The sequence below is a fragment of the Chaetodon auriga genome, chromosome 5 (genome assembly GCF_051107435.1).
Source record: "Chaetodon auriga isolate fChaAug3 chromosome 5, fChaAug3.hap1, whole genome shotgun sequence".
NCBI lineage: Eukaryota > Metazoa > Chordata > Actinopteri > Chaetodontiformes > Chaetodontidae > Chaetodon > Chaetodon auriga.
In genome coordinates this window covers 12,189,294-12,217,240 of record NC_135078.1, presented here as the reverse complement: position 1 = coordinate 12,217,240, position 27,947 = coordinate 12,189,294, and the positions used below count along the sequence as shown (strand labels likewise).

General features: G+C 40.8%; 1 protein-coding gene across 3 annotated transcripts in view; it reads right to left on the bottom strand.

The window, feature by feature from the left end:
- ksr2 (kinase suppressor of ras 2) overlaps positions 1–27,947 on the bottom strand; it is a 97,301-nt gene that overhangs the window by 64,428 nt on the left and 4,926 nt on the right. For 2 of the 3 annotated variants that reach the window (XM_076731103.1, XM_076731105.1), the window contains exons 2-5: positions 20,696–20,836; positions 19,702–19,852; positions 7,971–8,006; positions 6,492–6,993 (exon numbers count right to left, since the gene is read on the bottom strand). In XM_076731103.1, the coding sequence (XP_076587218.1) occupies positions 6,492–6,993; positions 7,971–8,006; positions 19,702–19,852; positions 20,696–20,836 (830 nt within the window). The remainder of the gene's footprint in view (positions 1–6,491; positions 6,994–7,970; positions 8,007–19,701; positions 19,853–20,695; positions 20,837–27,947) is intronic. The other variant, XM_076731106.1, reaches the window with a different exon arrangement.

Sequence of the window (27,947 nt, the reverse complement as noted above, 5' to 3'; positions counted from 1 at the left end):
ATATTTTCTCTGAGCTGGTATTGTCAATTTCTGTGCTGCTGGGCTATTATAGCCTTAACTGATTCTGATGGGTCAAACACAGGCCTCGTGGCTGTTACACTTGGGTAATTCATCCAAACAGTCGTCTCTCTTTGAGCTTCTCCACTTGTCGGAAAAGGGCTGAGATTCAAAAAAAATTCACTCATCACAGCTCGTCTACCCACAAAATGATCATTTGGGCTGCACAATCACATCTATACAGCCATTGATCTATCTTTGATATATTTGTGAACTCATTGAACATGAGAGCTGCATTGAATTGGTTAATGAAACTATTAAAGTGATATTTTGGTTTCCTCGCTGTAAATCACAAAAATGGAAGGAAAGGAACAAAACAAATAATAGTCTAAAAGTTAAGTACTTGAGGTACAGTTGGGTTTTATGAATGCAAACTGATCAAAGAGAACAAAGTGTTTTGTGACTTGTTTCTGGTCAGTTTAATTCTACTAATTAAAAGAAAGTTCGACAGTAACCTGAAGATTGTTGCTTCTTTTCTTTTCTCTTTCTTGCTTTTCTGGTGTTTTCAGTCCCCCCTTCAACCCCTCCTTTCCACACCCATCACCAGACATCACACTCACGCAGTGTTACGTTACAAAAGAAGAACATGCAACTCGTTCTGTTCCATCATCGCGTGTCTAAACCATAGCTGTTGCGTCATATATTCAAATATACCATTTACATTGTCTTTTTAATCATTTCATTACTTTTCTGTTTCCGCTGATTTTTTCATTTTGTAGTCTAAGCATGAAGAATCAGTATTTCAGTGCAGTGACAACAGGATAATCATCGAAAGAAAGATTAGAGAATGATTAGCGAATCTCTTGGCTGTGTCAGAAAAAGGCACTGTTTGTTCGACTGATTGTGCCAGTGTGTGAGCCTGTACAGTGTGTATGTGACGCAGTGTTTGCAGGTGCTCAGTGAGGTGGGTAGAAATTGACTGCGGAAATTGGGTCTCACATTTCAAAGTCAAATTAGTAAATGTGGGGAAAGGATGGCGTCATTAAGCAATTACTGATTTACTGACACACAAAAAAAAAACATCTGTCTCTGTTGGAAATATGAACACACTGAGACAAGTTTAGAAAAAAGAATCCCAACCCTCATGTGAGCCACACCTTAGTGTATTTCCAGTGTAATTGATCTCACACTGGACGCAATCAGTCACGTTATATGAAGTTAACAGTGATGACATTTTCACGGTGCACCAGCAGCCATCACACCAGAACAAACAGTGGTACTGGCACTGTACTGATCACATGCAGCAGCGCTCTTTAAGCCTGTCAGTGGCAAAGATGGATGAGAAGATGGATGTGCCTGTATGGGTCACCTATGCAAGTAGGTCATTATGGTCCTTATTTCCATTCATTGTTAGGCGGCGACCTCGAGTGGCTGTAGTAAATACGATGGAGGCAAAGGAGGAAGTCAGGTGAAGTGTAAAGAGCAAGAAAGTCGGCATGTGGATGAAGGTGGGGCGGATGTTCATGTTCTATACTTCAGTTACATACCATACGTAAGAGTAACGTACTGATTTTAACCCAGAGCATGATGTTTTCCAAAACCTAAAAATGCAGTTTTGTTGCCCAAATCTAACCAAACAGTGACTGTTAACCACGAAGGTGTAGACGAAGGTCTGGTCCGCCTGTCAGTGGTACCCTCCAGCATTCTTACATGTAGTTTTAGGAGTTATTGGCAATGACCTGTTCAGTCATTTAGGTATGAGGATGCGTTGTGTATCAAGATGAGGCTAGCTCATATTTCAGACATAGAAGCAACGTCCAGATGAAACTCTCTTGACACGAGACTTTTAACAGTGAATCAGACCTTTACGAATCTATGGTTTTCAGTTAGGGTTTTGCTGTACTAATTGACTGGTGCTCTGCAGACTTCCACTAAATTAAACCAGCATTTAAATGTGACATGTAGTCTCCCACAGCATATGCATGTTTACTGTGAGCACACACTGAATGACTCAAACTAATTACTTCTCTAAATTCCAATAAAGTTGGCAACATCCCCGGAATCAGCAAATGTATTTTTCATGCTGGGATACAACTTATTAATTATAGGATGGGGAATGTGTTTTGCTACTGTGCAGTCATCACAAATTGAAACAGAAGGTACAGATGTAAACAGGAGGGCAGACAGTAAAACTAATGCGTCTTCCTGAGCTGCAAACTTGCTTCAAGCTTTGAACAAAATCTTACCTTTTTGACCTTTTGTCAAACTGCTAGTTGAGAGGTTTTGTTTTAACATACAATAACACAAATGATACAAATGCAATCGGCTAAACAGTCTGAGAGCTTAAATGCTAATGCAGGGTTGAAGCAAGTAAAACTGAAATGATGTGAGACTTCTTTGATGGCTTCAGCTGTGAAAGAAAAGAAACCGTATCACTTGCAAATGACTTCACATGCTACTAATTGGCAAGATTGTGCTACTTGTTAAAGACATGCCAAGGTCTATTTTTACATTGCATCTATCAACCAAGAGCCTGAGTCATCACCATAGGAACAAGAGGAATCTGCTCAGTATCTATTGCCAAAAATCTGCTGGAAATTTGCATGACATTCGATCTTATGGAATATGTAACACCACAGTGAGGAAATATTATCAATACCAGCTGTGTCTTCACTTTCCATTGAAGGACTGTTACGCAAAAATGTATAGGTGTAAAAATTTTTTACATAATGTCGACATGTAATATGTAGTTACATCACACACTTGATGCTATTGATATGACACAAAGGTAATTTCAGCATTTTCAATTAACCATAGGCAATTCTAGTTAAATGATCATCTTCGCTGTGATGGTTGAAAGAACTATTGACTGTAGGAAACAGTCTCCTGTGTTATTACTGTTTTGTTCAGGACTTTTGTCATCATGGTTACAATAATAACCACTGTTATGTCTGCCATGTTTAAGTCTGACATTTTGTCTTCTCGTCCATCCGCCGACACCTTTGCACACTTTGTGGCTCTATAAAAAGCATTAGAGTATTTCACAGTTACTATGGCCACTAGACGTCTTTGTTACTTGAATGTAAACGTTATGTCGATTTTGGGAATTTGCTGAAACGACTGACGAAACTCTCACTTTTCTTGAGAGGACAGTCATGATACGACAATGTTACATGCATATATTTATGAAATGTGTTTCAATTTAGGTCCAGATTGCAGAATATAGGGAGAAAAACAGTGATATATAAAGTAAACACTGATTCCTCCTCCTTAGTTAAGAGCCAAATGACTCCCTGTAATGTGAGCATGGAGTAAATACTGCTGATCCCTGAGAATCAACATCTCAGTCTGCAGCTCTGTACAGCTCTCCGCTCAGTCACTTAGAAACTTCGGTCAAAACTGATCATATCTGCCCCGTCCAGCATGGCTAACAGTAAAGAGCTGAGCCAAATATCTTTGTCAAGGCTGAGACACAACTGAACATATTTGAACCTGTACTTGACAGCTGGTGAGAAAGAAGAGTCCAATTTTGCCACACAGGTGAAAGTTTGCTTTTTTATGCATTGCAACTTGCAAAATTGAAAGCTGTTTCATCTCATGGTGAGATGATCTTGGATTCATAGATATTACAGAACACGACGGGAAGGAGGCAATTTACTCATTATTTCTTCAGATGGTTCACTGCAAGCTGAAAGGAAAACACATTATCACACAGACAAACACATTAAACCAGGATGCACAGAGCTATAAAGCAGAAGATGAGGGTCCACACAGGCAGAGCAGAGCATTACAGTTTTTACATTAAAAGTGACTGGAAGCAATTGTCAGAAAAACACATCTTACAACCGTAGACAAAAAACGCATTGTAATAGAGGCTATAGTGCATGTGAAAGGCCAGAAAGATGACCTGAAAGCACTTAATGCCAACTTAAGAGATGAAGCACAATGTAGCCAACCTTAATAAATAGATCTTTTAGAGTGTATTAAGCCAAACACATGAATAATAACCAAACCTGAAAATAAATCCAACTTACCAGTGTAATTTCTGGAGTTTTCACATCGCAGTGACTATAGTATACCAAGAAGCCAAACTGCTCGAGCAATGCAGAATATAACTTACGTCATGTTCATGTATAATGTGTGGTATGGCAATTAAGTAGTAGTGTAGTAATTAAGTAATTTTCTATCTCTAAAGTTAATGGAAATACTTGAATGTTTCCAAGGCAAAAGGACAACAGCCAATTATGACATTTCATAAAATGAAAAGTCACTTATCTGTCGGTGCCCAAACCAAACCTCAGTTTCCCCTCAACACGGTATGCTGAGCATTCTTGCACATTCAGCTGCACAGTCTTTGTGCTGTATTATGCAGTGATAATGAGATATTAGGCCATATCTCATTAAGATAAAGGAAGAAACATGTCTCATGGGGTCAGAGGGTAATCCCTGGTTACTGTGTCCTGGCCACAGTGCCAGGCAATTAAGCAAGAGAAAATGAGAACGTAAGGAGCACTGTGAGCTTATTAAAATCCTGAGGTTGGTAATGGGGGGAATATGGGTAGTATGGAAGGAACAGGGTATCACAGAATAGCAGCCATTAAAGTAAGCAATAGGCTTTTGTGTGATATTTTAGAGATTTTTTTCGTTTGCTCCGGTGAAATGTTTACAAGTTGTTTTTCATCCTGAGCCATTAAGTGAAAAACAAGGCGAGGAACAGCATTCTTAACCCAGGATTTAAGAAAACGTAGCATGGTGTGAACTTTCAGGCTACTAACTTTCGATATTTACTCTTGCATCAAGAAAAAAACAGACGCCGACTTTGCTACGAAGCCAATTCCCCTGCACACGCGGATACGAAACAAACAAGTACAAGTGCCTCATGCCAGAACTGAACCACCAACTTGATGCTTGCCAGCACCATCCTCCAACCAATTATGATGTATTATGAGAGGTACTTGGCTATCACAGAAGCCAGCAGATCTGCCCTGTCTCGATGAGTTGCAACATTTCCTGGCACACACAGGCCATTGATTAGAGGGGCTCAACTCACAGCCTGCAGTCTATCAGCGCTCAGGGACCGGTAATCAATTCTCTAATGCCGTTTGAGCCTATTCACTGCAGCTATGATCCACTCCTCACTGTGCAGATACGGATGCAAACACCCACATGCGCGGACATGTGTGGACGCAGCCCTGTCCGCAAATCAAGCACACGTCAAACACAACCCAGATGGCCATCGTAAAAGCAGAGGACAACTCCCAAATATTAACTTACCAAGTGTAGCAATGATAGGGCGCTGTCGTCTAATAGCATTATCAAAATGAGTGCAGCTCTCCTGAGGCGGACTCTGGTTCCTGATTACCTAGCAGTGGTGGCCCCTGTTCGTGGCCAAATCTGATCAGCATAGTACCAGACGCAAGCGTGGCCGGTCAGGAACTCAGCCACGAGGCCCCTTATCTCTACCGGCAGGCTGTAGGTTCTGTATGGGCAATGATGTCCTCCTCAGAATTAATCTGATTGGACTCTGCTGGAAGATTATGTTCAAGTAAAACTGCTGAAAGGAAAGGTGGGGACCTAACTTCCGCTCTGTGCTAGTTGGATCAGATGGAATTACATTGTGAGGCCTTGTACAGATCAGAGAGAGACAGGACTGAATCTCTCAATGTTGGCTTCAAGCAAACTGACCAGTAATAACTTGGATTATTGTCTCCAAACTTTATAAAAAAGATCATTTCGACAGTCAAACAAATGCATGCTTTAAGAACAACTGTCACAACTTTATCATTGCCTCCACATCATCTTCCTTGCAGATATACATAACTTTAAAGGTCAAATACTTTAAAGGCAAAGTGAGGCTTTCTCAAGTATTGTCTATAGACTCATTACTCAAAAGCTCATTTAACACCTACTGGTGAAGCTATTACCATAAAATATAATTATGTGCTGATGCAACAGTGCAAAAATTACTTTTACTAATTACTTTTACTTAATTGTCAAATTCAGGAATTTAATGCAAACTTTACTTATGGTTGAGTATTCATATTGCAGTACTGCTACTTTTACTCAAGTAAAGGATCTGAATACTTCCTCCAATGATTATATCACTTGAACAATTATTAACTCTAAGGCTGTGTTTGCTGTTCATCAATTCATTTTCAAATATATATAATATTGTCAAAAATATAAAGGCCATTTATGTTTAGGACTACACTAAGAAATGGATTAAAAAGAGGATTAAAAGGAAAAGGCCAACATTTATGTGTGAGGTTATAAACATGGTGTATGGGTGCAAACAAACCTTTGACTGCATCAAAATGCATTATATACAGTTTTCCTTGGTAAATGAAAAGAGCTGTCGTTCAGTTTGGGAGTGATAGCAGCTTCATGGACTGTGCTTTGAATTCTGACCTTCGTATCATGGTTCATGGCTATGAACACAAAGCTCCAAGCCACAACTGTTTGCCATTGAAAATCCAGAGGAGTATAAGACTTACTTTGGTGTCTGCGTGTCATCCAAGCGGTTCCCCAGCTGGAACTCGTGGGATTTGCTGCGGTGCAGCGCGGTGAAGCCTGGCAGGAGATGGATGAGCTTGCGGCTCGGCGGAGGCGGCGTTCCTGGGGCCTTCACTTTGTTTCTTCGCCGCATGGGAGGAGTGCCAGGTGGGGTCATGGTGTTGACCACCAAGGGAGTCCGAGGAGGTGTGTGGCCAAAATGCCTCTGGCGGGGTGACGGGGGCAGGGAGCGATGACCAGAGTCCAAGGGGGGGAAGAGCCCTGTGGCGGGGCTGTCGACGGTTAGTCGATCGGCATATAAAGGGGGGGCCAGGGCCTGGGGGCTGTGGCACATGTGCTGGTTGTACTTGGACTGGACTTTGGGGCTTTGGGAGAGCTGGAACCGGATCCACTGACTGGCCTCTGGCTGGCACACCGGAGTGTTTTCTTTGCCTGATTCAGAGGTGGGCCACTGGATGGACCAGTCCTGCTTCGCCTGGCTCCCTGTTGGAAGAACACAGAGATAGAGACTGATTTAATTTTTAAAAAAATACAAAAGAACATATTTTCTTACTCATCTGTGAAGGTATTTCACCATGCAAATAGTTCTGCTTTCATTTGCCCAGATTTTGAGATATCTATCTGTAAGCTGTCTGCCTCGAAACATACACAATGGATGTGAATGGAATTGTTTTAATGTTGATAAAAACTTTCTAAAAATACACTCATAATTTACAAGTCAATTTCATTTATAGAGCCCAGCATCACAAATCATAATTTGCCTCACAGGGCTTTACAAACTATACAGCGTACGACACCTGCGGTCCTTTCTGTGAAAACTGCTGAGACTCAGTTCTTATGTAAAAAGACGTTGCTGTTGAATATTCCATATTTTTTCAGGACAGAGGGCACCTCCACTGTAGAAATATCAGGGGCAGATTTCTCCTATAACCTGAGCAAATGAAACCAAAACTATCTGCATGTCTAGATACCACTTGGGGTGAGTGAGAAAATATGTTTTTTCCAAAAATTTGGGTGAACATATTTGTGCTATATAGTGCATGAAGTTTAACTAAATTGATTTGTGTCATGCACTTAATACCAAAACATCCATTAGTTCTATTTCCGGATTGCAGCAGTAAGAGTAATCCTGGCAGCAGACGGACACTTACGACCAGCAAATGTGCTCAATTTGGGTAATGAAGAATTAACACTGCTGTCTGACGTGAAATGTATTAGTAGTACAGCGTTGTTCAAATATGCTGATGTGGAGCAGATTAAGCATGAATGGATGGAGCGAGAGAGTGAGAAAAATGGTGCCAAAAGAGAACAGCGCAAAGCTGCATGAGTCAGAGCCCAAGCCGACTTCAACTGAAACTAAACTTTCTGCTGAATGAGAAAGAAAGAGAGGCACAGAGGCAAAATAGTTGAAGGTGAGCAGCCAAAATGAGTGTTTTTGAGCTCAGATGACGATACTTTACCTCCATTACTGTGCAATTTATCCTCCTCAAGTTGTTCTTCAGAAAGAAACAAAGAGAGAATGTGTTTATTGATCTGACAGAGACACAGCTGAAATAGTCTGAAATATTCTTCTTGTCTTTCCATCTGCAGTTATGCATAGCCGAAAGGCTGTTCAGCAAAACAAAACATAATGTTGGTAGAATTGATCCTGGATACATTTCAGCAGATGCAGCATCTCATGCACGATGGAGCGAAACTGACCTCGCAGACTTCAAAATCTGCTTCTGACCTCTGAGCCACATTTAATGCAAATTTCGATCAATATCCCAACACATTTTCTTTTTTTGGTTTGTGTCATTATTTTTCTTGCCTGTGACACTGTCTCTGAGGAACTACAAGCATCAAAAACACAAACTTCAAACACACAATCAACACCAGCAACATCAAATGAACCACGAAAAATATCTCCCATAAAAGGTCCCGGCGGGATTGCAAAACTTGATGGAAAAAAAAGCCTGCAGCCTTTCTTATTCCGTAATGTTATGAAGAAGAGGCCTCAAGGAACGTCGAGTTATGGGAAGAGACGGCTGCAAACACACAGGGGACAACATATACAGGGATTTTCAAGGCTCTCGTTTTCTTTTTTTAAATATACGTACTCAAATTTCTTGTTAAATACCCGCAAGAAGACGCCGGGGGTTGAGACTCTGCAAGTTTTTGACCACCAGAGGTTACGTTTAGCACTACAGGAACACAGCAAAACATTTTGATTTAACAGAAAGAGCTCCAATGATGAAGCTTAAAACTAAACAGAAGCTAATGCTAAGCTAAAGATACCACTTTACAGAAACCTAATGATATGTTAAGCTGTCATAAGCTGAAGGGATGGACATATTTGTATCAACGTTAGGGTCAAATGACCACATGAACTGTCAAAGAACTTACAGTGACATTTTTATCTCATTATTTTGGTTTTACGGCTCACTCCTTTAATGCTATCATTTAGATCTCACCTCATCAAATCTGTTTCCAAAGCAAACAGCTATTTTTAACAAAAACTGAGTTAAGAGTTGAGCATTTAATAGTTAAAGAGTTGGACAATTTTCTCAGAAATGGGTGGAGACCAAAAACAGAGCTAAAAAAAGGAGTGAATATTGCACTTACATTTGCCAGGTAGCCACAAACAGATAATGCTAATGATGCCCCGTGTTTGCTAAATGTGGAAATCGTCAACTGTGTGCTACTGTTCACCATGTAAAGTTTAGATATCTGATAATATATCAATGTCGTGTTCACGGCCACTCTTGAACACCCATAAATTCCCCAAAATAAGCTACTACAGGTACGTTAAACCAGCAGCTAGCGCTTTGTGTTTTGATTTTAATTACAGTTACATACTGTAGCATTCTGCTGGACGCAGCTCACAGCTTCACGCCTAAGGCAGGCTTCTCTCAGGCTCATGGGTATCATAGAATTTAAAACCATCTGCCACATCAAGCTGACAAACAGAATTTCTTAGAAACACAACTGAAACAGCCAAAAAACCATCACATAAACCTGGAGTATCCTTAAAGGGGAGCACTTTTGTGGCTCTTTTGTGGCTCCAAAGGAAGCTGTGCAATATCTGATAAATCGCCTCAAGTGATGTCAGTGCATGGTGGGTAATGTAGGCATCAGGTTGATAATGAAGAACATAATGAATAAAAAAAAATGACATCTGTGGTTCTGCTGCATCAGTTTTGGTCCTTTTTGGACTTTAAGTCCAGCGGCGTTATAGAAGTACAAAGCAAAATCTGTGGAGTAATTTAAATCATCCATGTGAGAACTCAACTGAAAATATCAACTTTCAAAGTGGAAGTTAGTTACAATAGTAAAAATATTTCCAGAATCAGCAGCTACTCCTACTTTGTAACTCTGGAGTTTGCCTGTGACTCCAAACAGGAGCAAACATCCTCCGAAGGTGGTGGAAAAATGTACCCCAAACATAACATCACGGCAAACCTCGCTGCTTCGCCCCTGCTCTGCGGCTGAAGTTTTCTCATCAGCGAACCTGCTGTTGTCTCTGGTTGCCATAGAAACCTGCTGGTTTTCAGCATTGCATGGCACATGCTTATCTGTCCCCTGCACAGAACATGTCTGTGTGAAAAGTACAAAATGTGAAATGGATAACTCGAGAGCTCACTTTTGAAGACATGCAGTCATATTAATAGCATGAGCTGCAGATCTACAGAGCTACAGATCACATTTGCAAGAATCGATTAGTCTCATGAACATAAAGCCTGTTGACAGCTATAATTCACACCAATGGATATTAGTCAGCGGGGTCTCTCGAGCTGATACCACTCTGCCCTCAGTATAGCAGCCTGAGGACCACACTCACTGAACCCCCATTAACAGGCCCACATCTCAACCCCTTCAGGAGGACATCAAGATGCAGAAAGGACGAGTGGGCTTGAAAGAGTGCTCATCAATAAATGTGGGGAAAGATGAGGTGTGCACTCAATCAAGCCTCCTTTATTAGCAGGAATAAAACCACAACAGGCCACTCAGAAATGTAAAAGTTCAGCCTGACCCCACATGAATGACTAATCAACAGCCAGTGAAGAGTTCACAACACCGAAGATGAGATTACAGATCGGAGGCAACAGCGAGCTGATTGCTTCTGGTCAGGTCTAGAGGTGGTTAATACCTGACACGAGGCGCCAATTTGTGCTGTCCGTCCAGAAATTCATACCTTCTAAAACCTGAGACAGTTTTTGGAGAAGTTCACCAATCACATTTGATTTAAATAATGAGCCTCCCTTTGGTAATTATATTCTTGCATGAGGCGGCCTCACTGTAAAAATACTTTTGACAGCGCTTATCAACCTGCTCCCCAAATGAAATGTCTCTGCAAGAGAAGCAATGAACTTGAATCACACTCATGAAACTGTTGCTTCAAGTAATGAGTCAATTCATCAAGCACACTAGTATCTTAGCAACTGCTCCAGCAATATTGTAACAGGACTTGACTTATGAATTTCTTGTTTCACATGATCTCACCTCAGCAAACGTCTCAGGCACACACACACGCACACACACACAAAGCTCACTGCTAAATGAGATGAGAGAGCGAGCATAACCCCTTCGAGAACTCTGATTTAAGTTAATTTGTGTGGCTTGTGCTTGTTAGCGCATAAGTTTTGGAAGTTGATGGGAAAGGACTCTACTGAGTCTTGTAATTTATCACAACTTCTGAAGGACAAATTCAACAGGGCGGTAACTTGCTGATATCAAGCCCTGACTGTGCTCCGTCATTTTCTGCGACAGCATTCGTGCTGCGACCTGAAGTTCACATTACAATATTGCAATATTACTTTATTGCTCCTTTCCATTGTGTTGCAGTAAGTAATATTTAAACTGTATCATGCTGCAAAGTGATCATAATACACTCGCAAGCACTTTTCATCTTCAACGGTACAGAAAATGGTGATGGTGCAATGAGCAAGCAATCAATGTCACATCCTCCAGCCAAATCACAAAATGGTGTAATTGTGCATCTTGAAATATTACCTCTCCACTAGACATTTCTGCTGGATGTCGACTCTAATTAGGTGGATTACTGCCTCTAATAGGAATGGGAAAATGCAAATAGGACAGTGTGACTTGAGAAGAAAGATTGGTGAACCTGGAGGAGATCTGACATCCATTGAGACTCGTTTTAGTGCCAGTTGTACAGAAACTCTTTACACATATAAACGTGTGACTTAATGATCTTGTTAGATAATATATGCTGGTAACTTCAACAGGTCACAGATATAGATTATTTTGGGGAATATACTTCTGCCCTTTTTTCCCAGAGAGTTAAGATGAGACTATTAAAAGCACACTCATGTTCGTACCTGAGGTGGAAATCACATGCTGCTGATTCAAATTCGTTCAGTTCAGCTCGAAGCATGACAGTCACCGACGATGTCGTCCTTTCACTTTTTTCCCTCGCGCTCACATCACCCTTCAAATGCACGTCAGCATATACGTCAGTAAGCGAATGCATCACCGTTCAGAGGCACTGCATCACGCACGGCAGAGAGTTTATGATCTGATGCTCACCTTACTTAATTCTGACTTAAGACCTGAAGGCTTAAGTTCAGCTGTGCGTTCACTCTGTTGCTACAGTCTGCCAATGAGAAACAAAGTGTTTTCATGTATGATCCCATCAGTCACAACAAGAAGTGAGAAAACGGGAGATGAGGTGATGAAAATGTGTGTTCTCAAATGCTGGTCACATTTATTCAGAACTTCAGATGTAATTTTGGAGCCACATCATCATCAATCTTCCATTCTCTCCTCTCACCTGAATAACCCCGTATCTCCACATCAACTGTCGATGCAAACAATGCGCCGAGCGTTTGCGACGGCTTCTCCTCTGCAGCGATTAATGCAAACAGCACACCTTAATACCATTAATAGGGCAATCTTAACATGCAGTGAGGCTTTGAGAAAGGCAGATAACAGCCTCATAATTGGACTAATTACCTCTAGATGTGTTGCTTCTTTGGGCTAAATGGCAGTGAAATGCCACTGGGACAGGGGCTGGTCTATCTTACTGCCACTGTAAACAGGATTTGGCGAAAAGGGCAATGGCTGCGTTCAACAGATGCAGTGGCCCTTTTTAATCTTGACTCTTTTAAGTTGAGGGTTTGTGGACGATCTTGCAGTGTAATCAGTGGGACTCAAAGTTAGACTCTGCTAATTACACAAACAGCCAATAATACCCAGGGGTGTTCAAGAACACAGGTGTTGGGGGTTCAGTCAATGCTTCTAGTCAGTTTCCTTCCCTGTTGCATCTGCTCTTTCCTTCTCGACATGATCTCATTTCTTCTTCACCTCCTGTCGTCATTGCCTCTTTCTCAACCTAATTCTCTCTCATGTTATTCCACGTCCTTCTTCCCCCACATGCCTCCTTCACTTTCCTGTCCTCTCCTCCAATCTCCTCCCTCGCATATTCTGTGCCTCCCTCTCCTCTGCCTTTCTTCATCTCTTCTTCTTCTTTTTTTTTCTTTTTTTTTTTTGCTGATGGCATTTGAAGCCAATTAGGTGTTTTGTGTGCGTGTGAAGCTGTCACAAGGCGGGACATGGGGACATTCCTTAAAGCTAGCAAAGATTACAGAGGAAAGGCACCAAGGAGACTTTGCTAAACAAAGATCAACACTATTAGCCTGATCAACAGAACAACTCATATTCAAGAAATTCTCCAAGTGAAAATGTTTGTGTGAGTGTGTGTGTGTGTGTGTGTGTGTGTGTGTGTGTGTGGACTTGTCTAGAGGGGCAGGCTGGATAATGTGTGTATATTGCGGCACAAAGGACTGACTGGCTGCCTCCAAATTGTATGACTCATCCTCATTGCAACTCGTGGACTGCAATCCCAAGAGAGTGTAGTGAAGAATTCTATTAACTTGCATTACTTTCCTTCCTCCACCATTACACCACACAGCAACATACATTCACTCCTTATGCTCTGTATTTCTGCAGTTACGTGATGTATAAACTGCCAGGATGTAAAGTATATGAATGTCCATGTCTGCCAATTTTAACATAATTCCTCATGACTCATAGACTGGAACAACATAATAAAAACGTGGCATAAATCTGTAAATCCTTTTCTGTGCTCTCGTTCACACCGCTTGAATGTATCTGTAGTTTTGCAACAACCTCCAGATTTTTAAGAGGAAAATATAACTCTTTCAGTCGACTCAAGACGGGAGAACATCCTCCGCTTCTTGCTTAGCAGCGGTTAAGTGCTAAATGCTCTCATGGGGCTGTGTAACCCTTCAAAGGCACATACACGTCTCTTACTCTCGCATAGGCGCTGACACACAGGTACTCGCACGATCCCACCAACGCACACACACACACACAGATGTGCAAATGTGCCGATGTTTCGAAGCTATGACATATCTCCCTCTGCAAGCTCCATCTGGGTAAGAATATGAAAAAACTGTGCTGCACACCCTTTATTTCTCTCAGCTGAAAGTGCCTCTCACCGCTCTGTGTGGGGGTTGTGGTGTTGCTGTGGTGCATTCACACATCTCTAGCCAGTCCCCCTTGTTAGAGAGCCCATTAGTGGCTCTATGTGGCCAGACCTTGCCTTTGGAGAGTCAGGGAGAGAGAGAGGGGAGGGAGGGAGGGATGGGAGTACAGTTGAGGGAATGGTCGAAGAAGAGAGGCTGATGATAAACAATAAACAGGAAGACAGGAAGAAGAGAGGAAAAAGAGGTACACAGGGAACAAACAGAGAAGGACAACTAGAACCACAGCCTGTTTTGTGCCTCTGCCATCCTTTGAGTCACTGTTTACATCAGCTCAGAAGATCTACACAATCAGCACAGCTTCACAGGTGGACACCCAAGATTAGAGTCACCAATTCAGTATCTGACCAAACGTGAAATATGGCCACAATCTCCCCTTCTGTTCCTGAGTTATGGTGTTGAATAATGGCCCAAAAAGTGTTTTTGTAGAACATTATGATGTCACAGTGAAGTTGACCTTTGACCCTTTGGACACAAAATGTCACCACTTCTTCATTTTATCCTATGAGACATTTGTGTGAAATTTTGTCATGACTAACACATGAATTATTGAGTTGTGGCCAAAAAGTGCTTTTTGTGAGGTCACAGTGACCTCTGACCACCATATCAGTTCTTCCCTGAGTCCAAATGAAACTGAGATTCCCTCAAGGTATTCAAGGTTCCTCACAGGAACAGGACAGATGGACAAACCGCAAACACAATGTTCAAGTCACAAGGAGTGATCACTTTAACACCACACTGTATGAGCACAGGAAACAGACAATGTCTGTGATCACCAGAATAAAATCAAAACCAATCAGGAGGGGGTCAAAGGTCAGCAAGCAGGGGTCAGTGGACAGCTGGAGAAAGATCAAGCAGGTCATTCACGTTAAATCTTTGAACAGAAACAGGGGTTACCAGGTGCCATGCTTAGGTCATGTGATGACAACTGAGGTACCTCGATCTAATGAAGAGGGTGAGATGCAGTTGAAAGCTCCAGAGAGAGCTAGCTGATCTCCAATAGATAATCAGACAATTTCAGCGCTTTTCAGCATCAGGTCACAAAAGTCAAGAACATCCACCATCAACACCAATATGGACTAAACGTAATGGTAAATGGTGTGAATTCCTGCCTCTGTGTTTTGACTGAATTAAGGTGTTTCTTCCCTTTAGGAATGTTAATTATTTCTATTTATTATTATTATTCTCACCGACTCTCAATGCTGACCATTTTCTCAGACAAATGGCAAGAGATTAAGTTACTATCATCTCCAAATTGGGCTATTTTGCATTCATTCCAATTACCCCTCAGGTGCAAAGGGGGGGGGGGGGGAATCAAAATTGGGACATCTTTTCACTTAGATGCAGTGTGAACACAGCCAAAGTCCTAGACAGTGACGGCAAAAGAGAGCTGGTCTCCAGAGACGCCTGAAGCCTGACTGGTCTGAGCCCAGCTGGACTTGAGGCATCGGGCCGTCTGACGGACTCTGGCAGGGGGCATCTGCCTGCCTATATGTCTGTCTTTCTGGGCAACATCCGCCTCCATCCCCAATGAAGCCGATGAGACAGACAGATAGGAGAGAAGTTGGAGGAGCACGCAGGAAGGCGAGCTACTCCTGCAGTCTGACAAATGAGCACAGGGACCAACAGAGAGGTGTGAATATTTTGAGAGGACAGCTGAGCACCTGCAGAATCACAAAGAGCCCGCATTTAGGCTGTAAAAAAAAAAGAGAACCTGTTTGTCTGAATGCGTATTCATTACTCAAAAAATCAACAAATGCTTTGAAAAACAGCCAATTTAAAGCTCCTCTAACAAAACACTCTTTTAATAAAGCACAGTTCTGCTGAGGGCACACTGAAGAAAAACTACTCATCAAGTTAATTTGCTTAATTATTTAGCAGAACCTTCCTTCTGAAAGGACATCTGTAACAGAACAGTGTTTAAGTGTGTGCGCGCATGTGTGTGTGTGTGTGTGTGTGTGTGTGTGTGTGTGTGTGTGTGAGAGTGAGTGTGTGAGTGGGAGAAGAGGAGAAACAGATATGTTATCAAACGGGTTTACTAAAGGTTGTTATTAAACCTACCAACCCAGTTTTAGTGATGATCTACTGCCCCCTTCTGGTTCACTTGTATCATTGCAAAAGCTTTGGCCTGACAGGCTGAAAACAAAGTGCGGTGTGTGACGCCACCTGGTGTGCAGCCATGAAACAAAAGAAGTGCAATCAACAGAAGACGCCTTCGCAAGTCCCCGCTGCTTGTAAATGCCGCTTTTTGAATTCAATCCATGATCTAAAAATGTGACCTTGAGCAACAACACAGGAGAGAAAATGCCTAATATGAGTCCTTCACACAAACACGCACACACACACACACACACACAGCATCAAACATAACCTGACCCAAGCTTCCTTGTGAAATTATTTGTAGAAATACCACCATAATAGTGTGTGAGTGTGTGTGAATGACTATATAGCAGGTTGCATAAAAGCACTATATAGATGCAGCCATTTACCATTGACTTTACTATATGCTCCCTTGTAAGCAACATTTACCAACATAAAAACCTCTGCAGTTTGACAACTGTTTAATGAAATAAAATGCTTCAACATGTTGCGCGTGAACACCATACAATACATGAAGTAAGGCAAATATTCATATAGTTTCTTTGTCACATGCAGAGGTTGAAAACCATGAATTTAAGGACAAGTCTGACAGCTTTCTTGCCAACAGTTGGATAAAAAGACCAATACCAGCCTCATGCCTGTGTGCTAAGAATGGAGCTACAGCCAGGAAGTGATCAGTTTAGCATGAGAGTATAAATTTACAATGCACTGCTTAGGAATTTGAAATACAGTGTAGGTCTGCATAATAAAGTACTGTAATGGTATAAATATGCACATTTGTAATTCACCTAAAACAACGGGTTCAAACCAGTCACTGTGTTAAGTAAATTTGGGTCACTGTGGATGAAAACACTGCAGGATAATAGAATAAATATGTTCATTAAAGGGTTCTTAAACACCCACAGGTGTTTTCACTTAGTGTGGCTGATGAGAGCCCTGCTCAGGTTGAATGTGGTTAGAAGATGAAGAGCTATGTGCACTCACCAAAACTCTGTGTACCAATAAATGTAAACAAATATTGAAAGGAAAAAAAAAACAGTGTTAGGGAGATGTCAGTCAAGCACAGCGTGCACACACCCACACAGACCTGAGAAGAGGTCTAATAAGGCAACATGAGGGAAACACCAAATGAAGACAATGCTCTGTAAATGCTGATAGAAACACTATAAATATGTTATATTATAATAAAAAAAAAAAACTAACACAGAAGCTGAGTGGTTTGAAAATTATGCCAAAGGAGCAAAAAGACCATCATGCATACTTTTTGCTGCACATTTGACAGTTTGACCCGTTCGACACTGTCACATCAGCCTGTTTCTTGTGTCACATTTACAAGCTGCTCCCTGCCTTTGCCATACAAACCCCTTTGTTCCCACCATTCCTCACCACCTGACCGGCGCGGTCCACCTGCACACCTGTTACCACTTCCTCATTAGCCTGGCAGTATGTGCAGGCCAATTTCCATTTATCTGCTTCTTAGAGGACCAGTCTTTGCTCCGCCTGCCTGCCTGGGCCTTCACCTCATCCCTTCGCCTGTTTCTGACGACCAGTAACGCTGAACTTTTCACTTTACCTGCCTCGTCTCCTGAGTGGTGCTTTTGGGTTCAAACCTTGTCACTGTGGATTTTTGTTTTACATGATTACTGTTACACATGACTACATGACAGACATTTGAAGTAACACCCCACAAATCTTTTAAAATCCCATCAACCATTGCTGTAACGACGATTCATAACTTCATGAAAGCTGTAGTTCTAAACGGACGGAGTGCTGATTCAGTTTAATTTCCAGTTTGGGAAGAATAAAGAAGAACTGAACCACCATGGCTGAACAGAGGAAGAGAACAGTGCCACCTACAGAAACTCAAACAGGTCTGGGCACACTGACTAATACATTCTGTCCAGGACTGACAGCAGATGAACACCAGTGCAAAGACTGACGAGAAACATACATGACAATTTAAAAAACTTAAAACTACATAAACGCTGAGGTTGCATTTTTGTTCATATCCTTAAGATGATGATGAATTCTGTAAATTCTGATCTTGACTTGTTGTCCAAAAATCATCATACCCATGCACAATGGTTTTGGTGAGGGCAGTCTCATTCAAAGATAACGTCACAGATCAGTAATAAACTAGGCTTTTTTTTTTTGCTTTTTTTGCTTTTTTTTTTTAGTGTCATGAGATAATAAACTGTACCCTGTATGTACAACATACATGTACATATAACATACATGTGGATGAAGTCTATTCTTAGCAAAGCTTTCTTATTCAGTATCTGCATCACTGGCACAGACTCCTTCATCTGGACACTATATTTATGATAAATGAAATAAATTGTTTGCCTGTCCTTGTCACTGTTATGGTGAGTCTTTACTACACACTGGGGCCTGTACTGTAATAGAGTGCACTCTTCATAACCTATGTGCAGTACAAACATGCGTACAGGCATCGATAACATGCAGCTTTTCCACTCCTGTTCTTGTCATCTCTCTCTCAAAATCCCTCACAACAATTCCCTTCTTCTGAACTAATAATCAATATCATAACACGCCTTAAACATAATATAGAGTCACAAGCAGGCTCATTAGGTAATTGTTGGTTGTTACTGAAGACAGCAGGATGTAAGCAAGCATCCTTCTGCTTTTTCACTGTGCTTCACCGCAGCATCTTTGAATGTTTTGGCTCATTAACTACAAATTGTAAATATTTCGCATCACTGCACATCTATTTCTCAACCATACTGTAGGTTTGTAGGCAGCTATTGGTTCTTGAACGCGCCTGTTATGAAAAGCATTAGAAGAATTTAGTTGTTTCTAATATTCAATAAGTTGCTATTTTGCATACTGGTCACTTGCATGTCATCCCCTCACTGTCCCCTTTCAGCTCTCTGCTCTACACTGTCTAACAGAAGCATAAACTGCCCCATAACTACTTTTTTAAAAAAGAAATTAAAAAGTAAAACTAATAACGTGCTCTTCAGCAGCTGTTTCACAAGTCTCAAATGCCAGAGTGTCCTTGAACGCACCAGAGAGAAGTTTCCACAAGGCTCCCTGATTCAAACTGTACTAACCTGCAACAATAATGTAACTTTCTTTTTTTTTAATGATAAATAAGATGATGTATTATCTACCTCAGTGAAGATTTTAACATCTTGTAATCATAAAGCGATGGCAATGAGCTGCAACCTGGAGGAAAATCAATCAAAAACCCTTCTGACATCTTTCTGAGTCAAAGCTAATGTTAAATACTGTATATATGATTTGTATGTTAGTGTGAAACCACCAGAAGGATCCTCATTTTTTTTTTTTTAACCAATCATCTACTTTGTTCTTTTCACATATTACATTATTGTTGGCGATACAAAAAAAAAATTGTCTGGAGTGAAATTATTGCCCACAGTTAACATTTAGTTTTAATTTCTTTCTGTCGAATGTGTGATCCCAGTACAGTACATTCATCATATGGTCAATCACCAGGGAAAAGCATGTAAAAGGGTTTTAGGAAATTAGCAAATTTCAATGTGTTTCTGTGTCTGTGTTTGTGTGAGTGCTCGTCTGTGTGTCTTTGGGGGACCCTTACCGAGCTGGTGGGCCTTTCTGAGGCAGGAGAGGGAGGCGTTGAGTCGGGCGCACTCCTCTTCGTTGGCACCAAACTTCTGCAGCAGCTCGCACACCTGCTCCTCGCTCATGTCCAGCAGGCCCTCCAGGGTCACCTCACCTGGGATCATCTCCTACAAACACCATGACACAGATACAATGACATACACACAGAGACACACATACATCATTAAGATCTCATATTAATACATGGAACGCTTGATTTACTGTTAAAGTTGCACCGAATAAGCAGCCTCGTGACAAGAAGCAGAGGGGAAACCTTTTTTCAGGGACTTCAGGGCAGTTTTTGTTTGCCACAGTCTTTACCAAATGAGACAGAAACACCTGTCAATCAAGCAAAAATGCCTGGAAACTGAATTATTTTTCAATTATTCTGCAAATTACCAGCAAAGTATGGATAAGAAGGTGTGATATTAACTATTGAGAGTGTAATCTTCTGTGGAAAATCTTGGTTGACGTTTGTTTTTGAAGAGCAAACTTACAGGGTGTCCTTGAAGTCAGCATCTAGTGGCCAATAGAGGAACTGCGGCTTAAAACCCTACAGCGGTTTCAACATGACAGTGAGAGTTGCTGCTTCTTGACAGAGAAAACAAAGTAAATGATGAAGAGAAAAAAAGTGATTTAAAAGGTGAATACAGACAGCTGACCAATCAAATGACTAATCTAAGAAAACATGGAAGAAAAATAACAAATCCAACTGCTTCCATGTAAGACACAAGCGTTCAGTGAATGGTTTGAGGAGTATGAAAATGAAGGTAAATCATATAATAAGGCCGTCACAGTCATCAGATCTCATCTCAGTTGAACAGACCTTGTGTGACAGCACTCTCTGTCACTGATCTGTACATTATCAGACACCAGATTTTTCATTTGTGCCATTATATAGTACATCCCTGCATTGTAATTCTGAAAGATAAGTGTCTCTTAAAAAAAAAAAAAGGGACTGGACATATTACCTGCGTGACCTCTTTCCTCAAGTTGACGATGCGGAACCAGTGGCCGAGGCGAGGGAAGTCCTCCAGCTCGACACTGCGCTCCTCTAAGGCCACTTTGCACTTACAGGACAGCTGGCGGCTGAAGTACTTCACCAACTTCCCCTGAGAACAAGAGGGACACATACAGTAAGAGAGGCCTGGAGATACATTACATTTCCTTTGAGAATGTTCAAAATATAATAATAAATACTGATTTCCTGCACAACGTGAAATCCGCGTGTACGGTTGTGCTGTTATTGTCCTGACAGGCAGCAGCAGCAGTCAGAGCTGTTCACTGTTTACTGCAAAGTCACTGAAATGCCTGGACAGCCTGGATTACCAGCGCAGGGATCAGACACGCAACGCTCTCTGTTCCCTCAACCAGCGCTACTACGATCACTCACGGAAATCTGCCTGTGGTGAGCTCAGTAGATCACCCTGACTTTGTGTCTGGACACAGACGTCGCTGTTGAGGCTTTGTCTCCCTTAAAGTATTGTGTTCCAGCTGTGGCTTTTGTCTGGAGATGTAGTTTCAGCAGCACAGATGCTACTGAATAATCATACAAATATTATAGGAATACTGCTGGCAACAGTGTATCTCTGATCTTCTCTCTCTTTCACAACTATGTATTGCTACTTGTCACTTCGCCCATGAAGGTGGCAATACTCTACAGAGTACATAGGCTACAATATAGTACAGAATTGAGTATTTAGAGTTTAGAGTTTAGAGAACATTATTGATCCAAGATGAAACTGACAGAAGGGGAGAGAGAAAGTGTGCTACTTCAGCACCACGGACAGCACCATCAATATCAATTCACAGCTAGGCTGCTGCTGGGGGGCAAAATATAACACAGTTAAATAGTAAAGTGTATTACTCTAATGTGTTTACTTATTAACAGTTACTCCTACTTTTACTCACTTTACATAATGTTACTGTAACACAGCGCTCCTGTTCAGTGACTCATCTCTCAAAACTCAATATTACTTACAAAGCAGTTTGGTTCTTGAATGTAACTTATCTGGCTCTGCTCTTGGGCATGATTATCGCTGAGACTGCTGGCACACAAACTTCATCAGACCTGGTGTTAAATGTCTTTTGGTAACAGTGGCCCAATTATTATTTATGCAAGCATAATAAATCTCCAATACACTTCTTGCAGCATCTTTAGTGATGCTGTCAGAGGGGAAATATCATGCTTCTGACAAAAAAAAAAAAAAAAACTTTTATGGATTCAAGGAAATCCTTCTCACCGTATTTCCCTCAGGTTTTATTTGCCCTGCAGAACAATGCCATGCACACTCATAACTAACCTGATTATCACAGTATTTCATCTCGTGATAATCAGTGTAACCATAATACGATAAACACCTTTGAGTTACTCAACCTTTAAATTACGCTGCCATGTAAACAGTTTACAGCCGCTCCATCAGAAGGAAATGGTCTGAATCGTTTAAATGCTCTAATCTGTCGATCACTCCATCAGTTCTTCAAAGACAATGGTGATTATTCCAGTGTGCCAGTAAATGTACTTTTCAGCTTCATGTGTACAGACTATTAAAACATTCAGTTGTTTTATTGGGAAACAGATCTTAGAGAGAAGGAGGGAGCAGTGACTGCAGAGCAGTGAAGGAGGAAGCGTTCAGATCCTTTACTCAAGTAAAAGCACCACACTGTTAAAATACTCTGTTTCAAGAAAAAGTACTGCATTGAAAATGTAACCTAAGTAAAAGTATGACTAAGAAGGATTACAAGTGAAAGCTCTTAATGCAGAGTGTGACTGTGACTGTTATACTGCCATTTATTACACTATTAGATGATTATTACTGATGCATTACTGAAAAAACTGAATTTTACTGTTGTAGTTGGTTGAGGTAGAGCTCATTTAAACTATTTAATATAGGACTGAAACTAATCATTATTTTCATTATAGATGAATCTCTCTATCTATCTAATTATCAAAATAGTAGGCAATTAATTTTCTGTCAATCAACCAATCGACTAATCATTTCAGCTGAACTTGTATATACTTTGTATATATTATTGGCTAGTTTCATTTATAACAATACATCATATTTTATAAGCTCTTGGAAAGCTTTATGCAAAAGTCTTTTGCAACGTAAATGTGTATCAATTGTAGTGAAGTGAAAAATACAATATTTCCTTCTGAAATGTAGAAAGTAGAAGTAGAAAGAGGCATGAAAAGAAAGTACTCATGTAAGTTAATCCCATGTATTATGATAACACCTCGATATACTTTATGCAAACATGGCAGGGCAATGTAAAGGCATCCCATTATCACAAAACTACAGACAATACACATATTTCAATTACAGAATAAAGATGTACTGATGTACTATATTTCCTTTTTTCTACTTTGTACAACTCTTTACTTCTACTCCACTACGTTTTTTCCTCCACTATATGTTTTCGAGTTATTAGTTACTTTACAGATGATTTCTGGATTAAAATACCACACAGTATACAAAGCAGTCACATTTAGCTCCACCATGGGCATCTATAATGGTAAAATGTTGCTTACACATTAATGCATCAGTAACAATAATCTAATAATGAAACCATGTCTCTGAGTATTTTATACTGTGGTATTCACACTTTTGCTTTAGAACATGATCTGATCTCCCACCCCTGCTTATATCTTGCTAACACTAATAGTCTTTTCCAAAAACATGTCCCTTTCTAACAGTTGAATCCCACACAGTTAGAAAGGGACATGTTTTTTGGACAATGTGTACATGTTGTGTCCCTTTCTAACAGTTGAATCCCACACAGTTAACATTTTTCTGTTCTTAAAACATGGCGACTTTTACCATTTATTTTGAGCACAGCGTGCAGCACATAGACCAGCAGCCAAAGCCTGCCGGGAGCAAATGATTAAAGAATGAGATAACTGCAAGCCTGACAGGTGGTCTTCAACAAATTTGACTGACATCTTTCCATCGACATTTCTTATTACAGAGTTAACGACTCACACCTTGAAGACAGATATTTCTTATTTGTTCCAACTGTACTTAAGTCTTAAACAAGAGCTACAGCGAGTATATTTGTAGTGAAGCAATTCTGAGCTGAAACTCTGATTGGAAACGATGGTAGAACAAGGTCCACAGTGGGTGACGTGATGCTTGAAGACTTAAGGATGATACATTTTGGATGGCCCCATTCCAAGCATACACCTACAAAGTGACTGCTAGAAATTAGACAGCGCTGGCCTACATCAGTGCATACCAAAGTAGAAACCAGTGGAGGAGGGACTCGCAAGTCACCTCTGAATGCAGAAAACCCTACAGCAGCTGCCCACGGCTGCTAACGCTCTGTCCGATAAGGCGACTGCTCAGTCCACACCTACAGAGAAACACACATTTATCCTGGCTGGATGTGCTGACTTCTTACTGTATATCATATTCTCACAATACATTACGAGTCTCATGCTACTTAAAATATATGTCGCCATATGTTCTGACAGCACAACATTGTATATATAAAGTGACTGGCATTCAGAGCAAATGTAAGAGTGTGAGAGAGAGTGAGACTTTCCAAACAATACTTTTATCATCAAAGTATATTTTGTTCTCAAAAAGTTACCCTTAGAGATCTTTGAGGTTCTGTGAACTGACCCTACATTTCTTTTTGCTCAAGGGACGGTGATGTCTGTCTGTCAAGCTGTCGCCACTTTGGTCCAGAGTGAAATATCTCAACAAATAATGGATGGACATTTGGTTCAGACATCCATGTCCTCCTCAGGATTCATTGCACTCACTTTAGTGAACCTCTGATCTAACCAAATACTTTGATGTCATGACCAAACACCTGCTAAACCAATGACAGAACTACACAATAAATAAAGACTGAGAAAATGTTTCCCCTTCTTCAAAGACAACATATATTAGGCTACTATTATGTGTGACATCTGGACCAATCACAACAGGCCATTTCACATCATTGCAGCAGATGACTTGATAAAAAAAACTTGATAAGAATAAAATAAACTAAGATAGCCTGGTCGATATCATGAGCATCACCATGTCAGCACTGTCACTGTGAGCACGTTAGCATTTAGCTCACACAACTGCTCACACAACCATTAGCAGGCAGAAATAACGGCGAGAGGCTAAAGCACGGTCCACAAAGTCCTGGCCCGGGGGCTGGAACTGAAAACAACTTAATAAGGCGACATGTTTAGATTTTATTTCAAATCAGGCTCACAAAAGTATTCAAAACCTAGATCCTCCCCCACCACTACCCACTTTAATTTCACAAATAAAATCCCTTGCATGGCCAGTTTCAAGAGAGGTTCTCCTCTCTCTGTCTCCCCTGCAAGGAGAAATCTGCCGTTATAAAGAAACACAGTCTCAAGTGGGGTTAGGCCTTACTTGACTAAACATATAGAGCAGAGTTCTACGGAGGTACAGGGGAGAGGAGAGAGGAGAACTTGAAAAAAGTTTTGTTTACACAAAGCATTCAAGAAGAAGTAGAAGGGAAGGACAATGTGGCCTGTGGCCCCTGATCTAACGTGTAACACCAAGCACCAAGTGGCCATCATCATGCCCATCGCCATCCTAAAGCTCCATTCAGAGGAGATTTGGCAAAGCAAAGTTTACTCCCTTGCTGTGGTGAAAACCAGAAGGGACTGAACATACTGTACTGTGGGCAGGTGTACAAGCATAAGCTGCTAGGGCTAGCAGGCTAACAATAGCACACCACGAGCTGAAAATTATCCCTGTTTTTTACACTTTGCTATCTTTACCTTCTGTCTCTGCCCGGCACAGACTGCTAGACATGCAGAATCCTTCCGCTTGTATTTTTTCACCATCAACATGCAACAATCGGTGTTTTCTGAACAAGAAGTCGAGCCTGTCTCCTGTGTCTTAAAGCACATGGACATCAGTTCGAGTCTAAGGTGAACATGGTTGGTCAGATCTATGTTCTTCAGAGGGATTAAAACATGATTAGCTCAAAATGCATTCGGGTAAGGTTAAGAAATTGATCTATCAAAGGCTTAGGAGACAGTTTTTAGGTTTGAAAGTGGCTATGATTGGTAGATCATGAGGAAGTAGGTCCTATCTTTGACAATCACAGTAACTAAACGCAATTTCACCAGATCTGATTGTGACTGAAGGCACTCTGCAGATCTTACCAGCTCAATTTTCTTCAAGCTTATCTAAAAAAAAAAAAAAAAAAAACTATGTTCCAGGTTATTCCGGTTCATGTTAAGAGTCCTAGATGCAGTTTTCTGATACTGTCTTTTACAGACAGGAGCTAAAAAGGATCTTTTTCTGTTTATGAGTGCTTCCAAAACAGAATCAGTAAATTCCTTAAAATGATGGAATATTCCTTTAAGAAAACTGTTGATGGTGCTATATGGTGCTATTCCCATTTGAGACATGAGCTAAATTGACCTCTTCACAACTGCTACACTCACAGTTAATCCAGATCAACTGAAACACTTAATGAATGTACAGCAGATGATAACTACCACACCAGCTTCATCTGATCCTGCCCTGTATTAAAAGCAATCATTCAAGCTTTCAGCAAAGGTTGATGTAATTTGTGAATTTCACTTCAGTTCAGGTAAAGGCACAACTAAAAGTAACGTAACTTAAAATGTGTACACATTTACTATTACATAGTACTTTAAAACAGCAATTCTTTAACTGGTAGCACACAAATTTAGCACGCTGACCTGTAGCAGACTCTGGTAATTAATAGTTTATTGTCACATCATCATCACATGAAGCTGTTCCTATTACTCTTCTGTACAGACAGGTGCTAGATCTTCAAGAAAACTATTCATTGAAGGCAGATTCAGAAACTTGAAGGGGCCCCAAACACCAAGAAAACATTTTTCATGGTCTTACTGCTTGTGTTAAATTGCAGCATCCTGGAGTTTGTTATACTTTGTTCAACATTGAGACGGATAAACCAGTGTAGTTTTACAAACAGTCACATATTACATAATCTCTATAAACAGATGTCTGCATATGAATACAGAGTCTGTAGGCAAGGGACAAGATTTGGTATCAGAAGTTTTATTGTTTCCATCTGTAGTCCGAAGAGCATCGACCAATTATGTTCGAGCAGGCTTTGGTTGCATGCAGGTAAAAATGTAATCTCGGAAACCAAAAACCCATTCTCTGATGACAATTTAGCTTTTTATTAGCTTTTTATTTGTTATCTGCATTCATATGCTGATATCTGTTAATAGAGATTAGCTGATGTGTTCTTTCCATCTGAAGTTGTAAATCGGACTCAACAATGACATCCGATATCCAGTTATCCACTGGCTACACAAGAAGCCCCAAAACACTGGAAGTTGCCCTTGGATGCTAAATTTTCATCAGACAATAGCCAATTGGTTCTGAGACTGCATATGACACAGTGATTCAGGAGTGCACTTCCATAAAGTTGGGGGACTCACAAGAGACATATTTGAAAAAAGTGACTCTTTAACCATTAACCTGATGACAACTTGAAAGTTTCTCTAGAGGACATTACACAACCATTCAGGTAGTAGTACTCGTCACATATACAAATACAGATAATGGCAATGTATCAAATGACGTGAAATCTGACTCTGAATCTGAAAACCTGAATCTGCAATTTCTCTCAGCTTTACAGAGCTTAATAGCAACCTTGAGCTCATTGTTTATCTGTCCAGCCAACAACTTTACTGTTTTAATTCACTCTCACTGCTCTCAGAGCATCATTTTCAGCAGGCAGTTTTCAGTGGAAAAGCTCTAAATACCCACTGTACACTGTTACTCAACGGCAAACAGCAGGATAACAGTGTTAGCAGCGAGCTGGGGAAAACAGTGGAGCATTTAGCAGCTAAAAAGGCAGATATTTCCCTCAGGAGTTGGTGGAGACCAAAAGCAGAGCTGAAAGTAGAGTGAATATTGGACTTGCATGTGCCAGGTGGCCACAAACACGACTCCAAATGAAAGATAATGCTGCTCCATAACTTCTGGATGTGTCAATAAGCAACTGTTTGCTCACAAGTCCATCATATCGACTGAAAAGAAGATAATACATCAGATGCAACAATCCTGGCCTCACTACACAGCCATTGCTCGGATGCACATAGATGTAAAACTGAGCTACAGACAAGAGCAGGTTTTAACATAGGCTTCTACTGGAAACAGGAATAAACACCTGCCTTTGGACATGTCGGACAACACTTAGCATGGCCTAGTTTGCTTTCAGTACAATGAATCC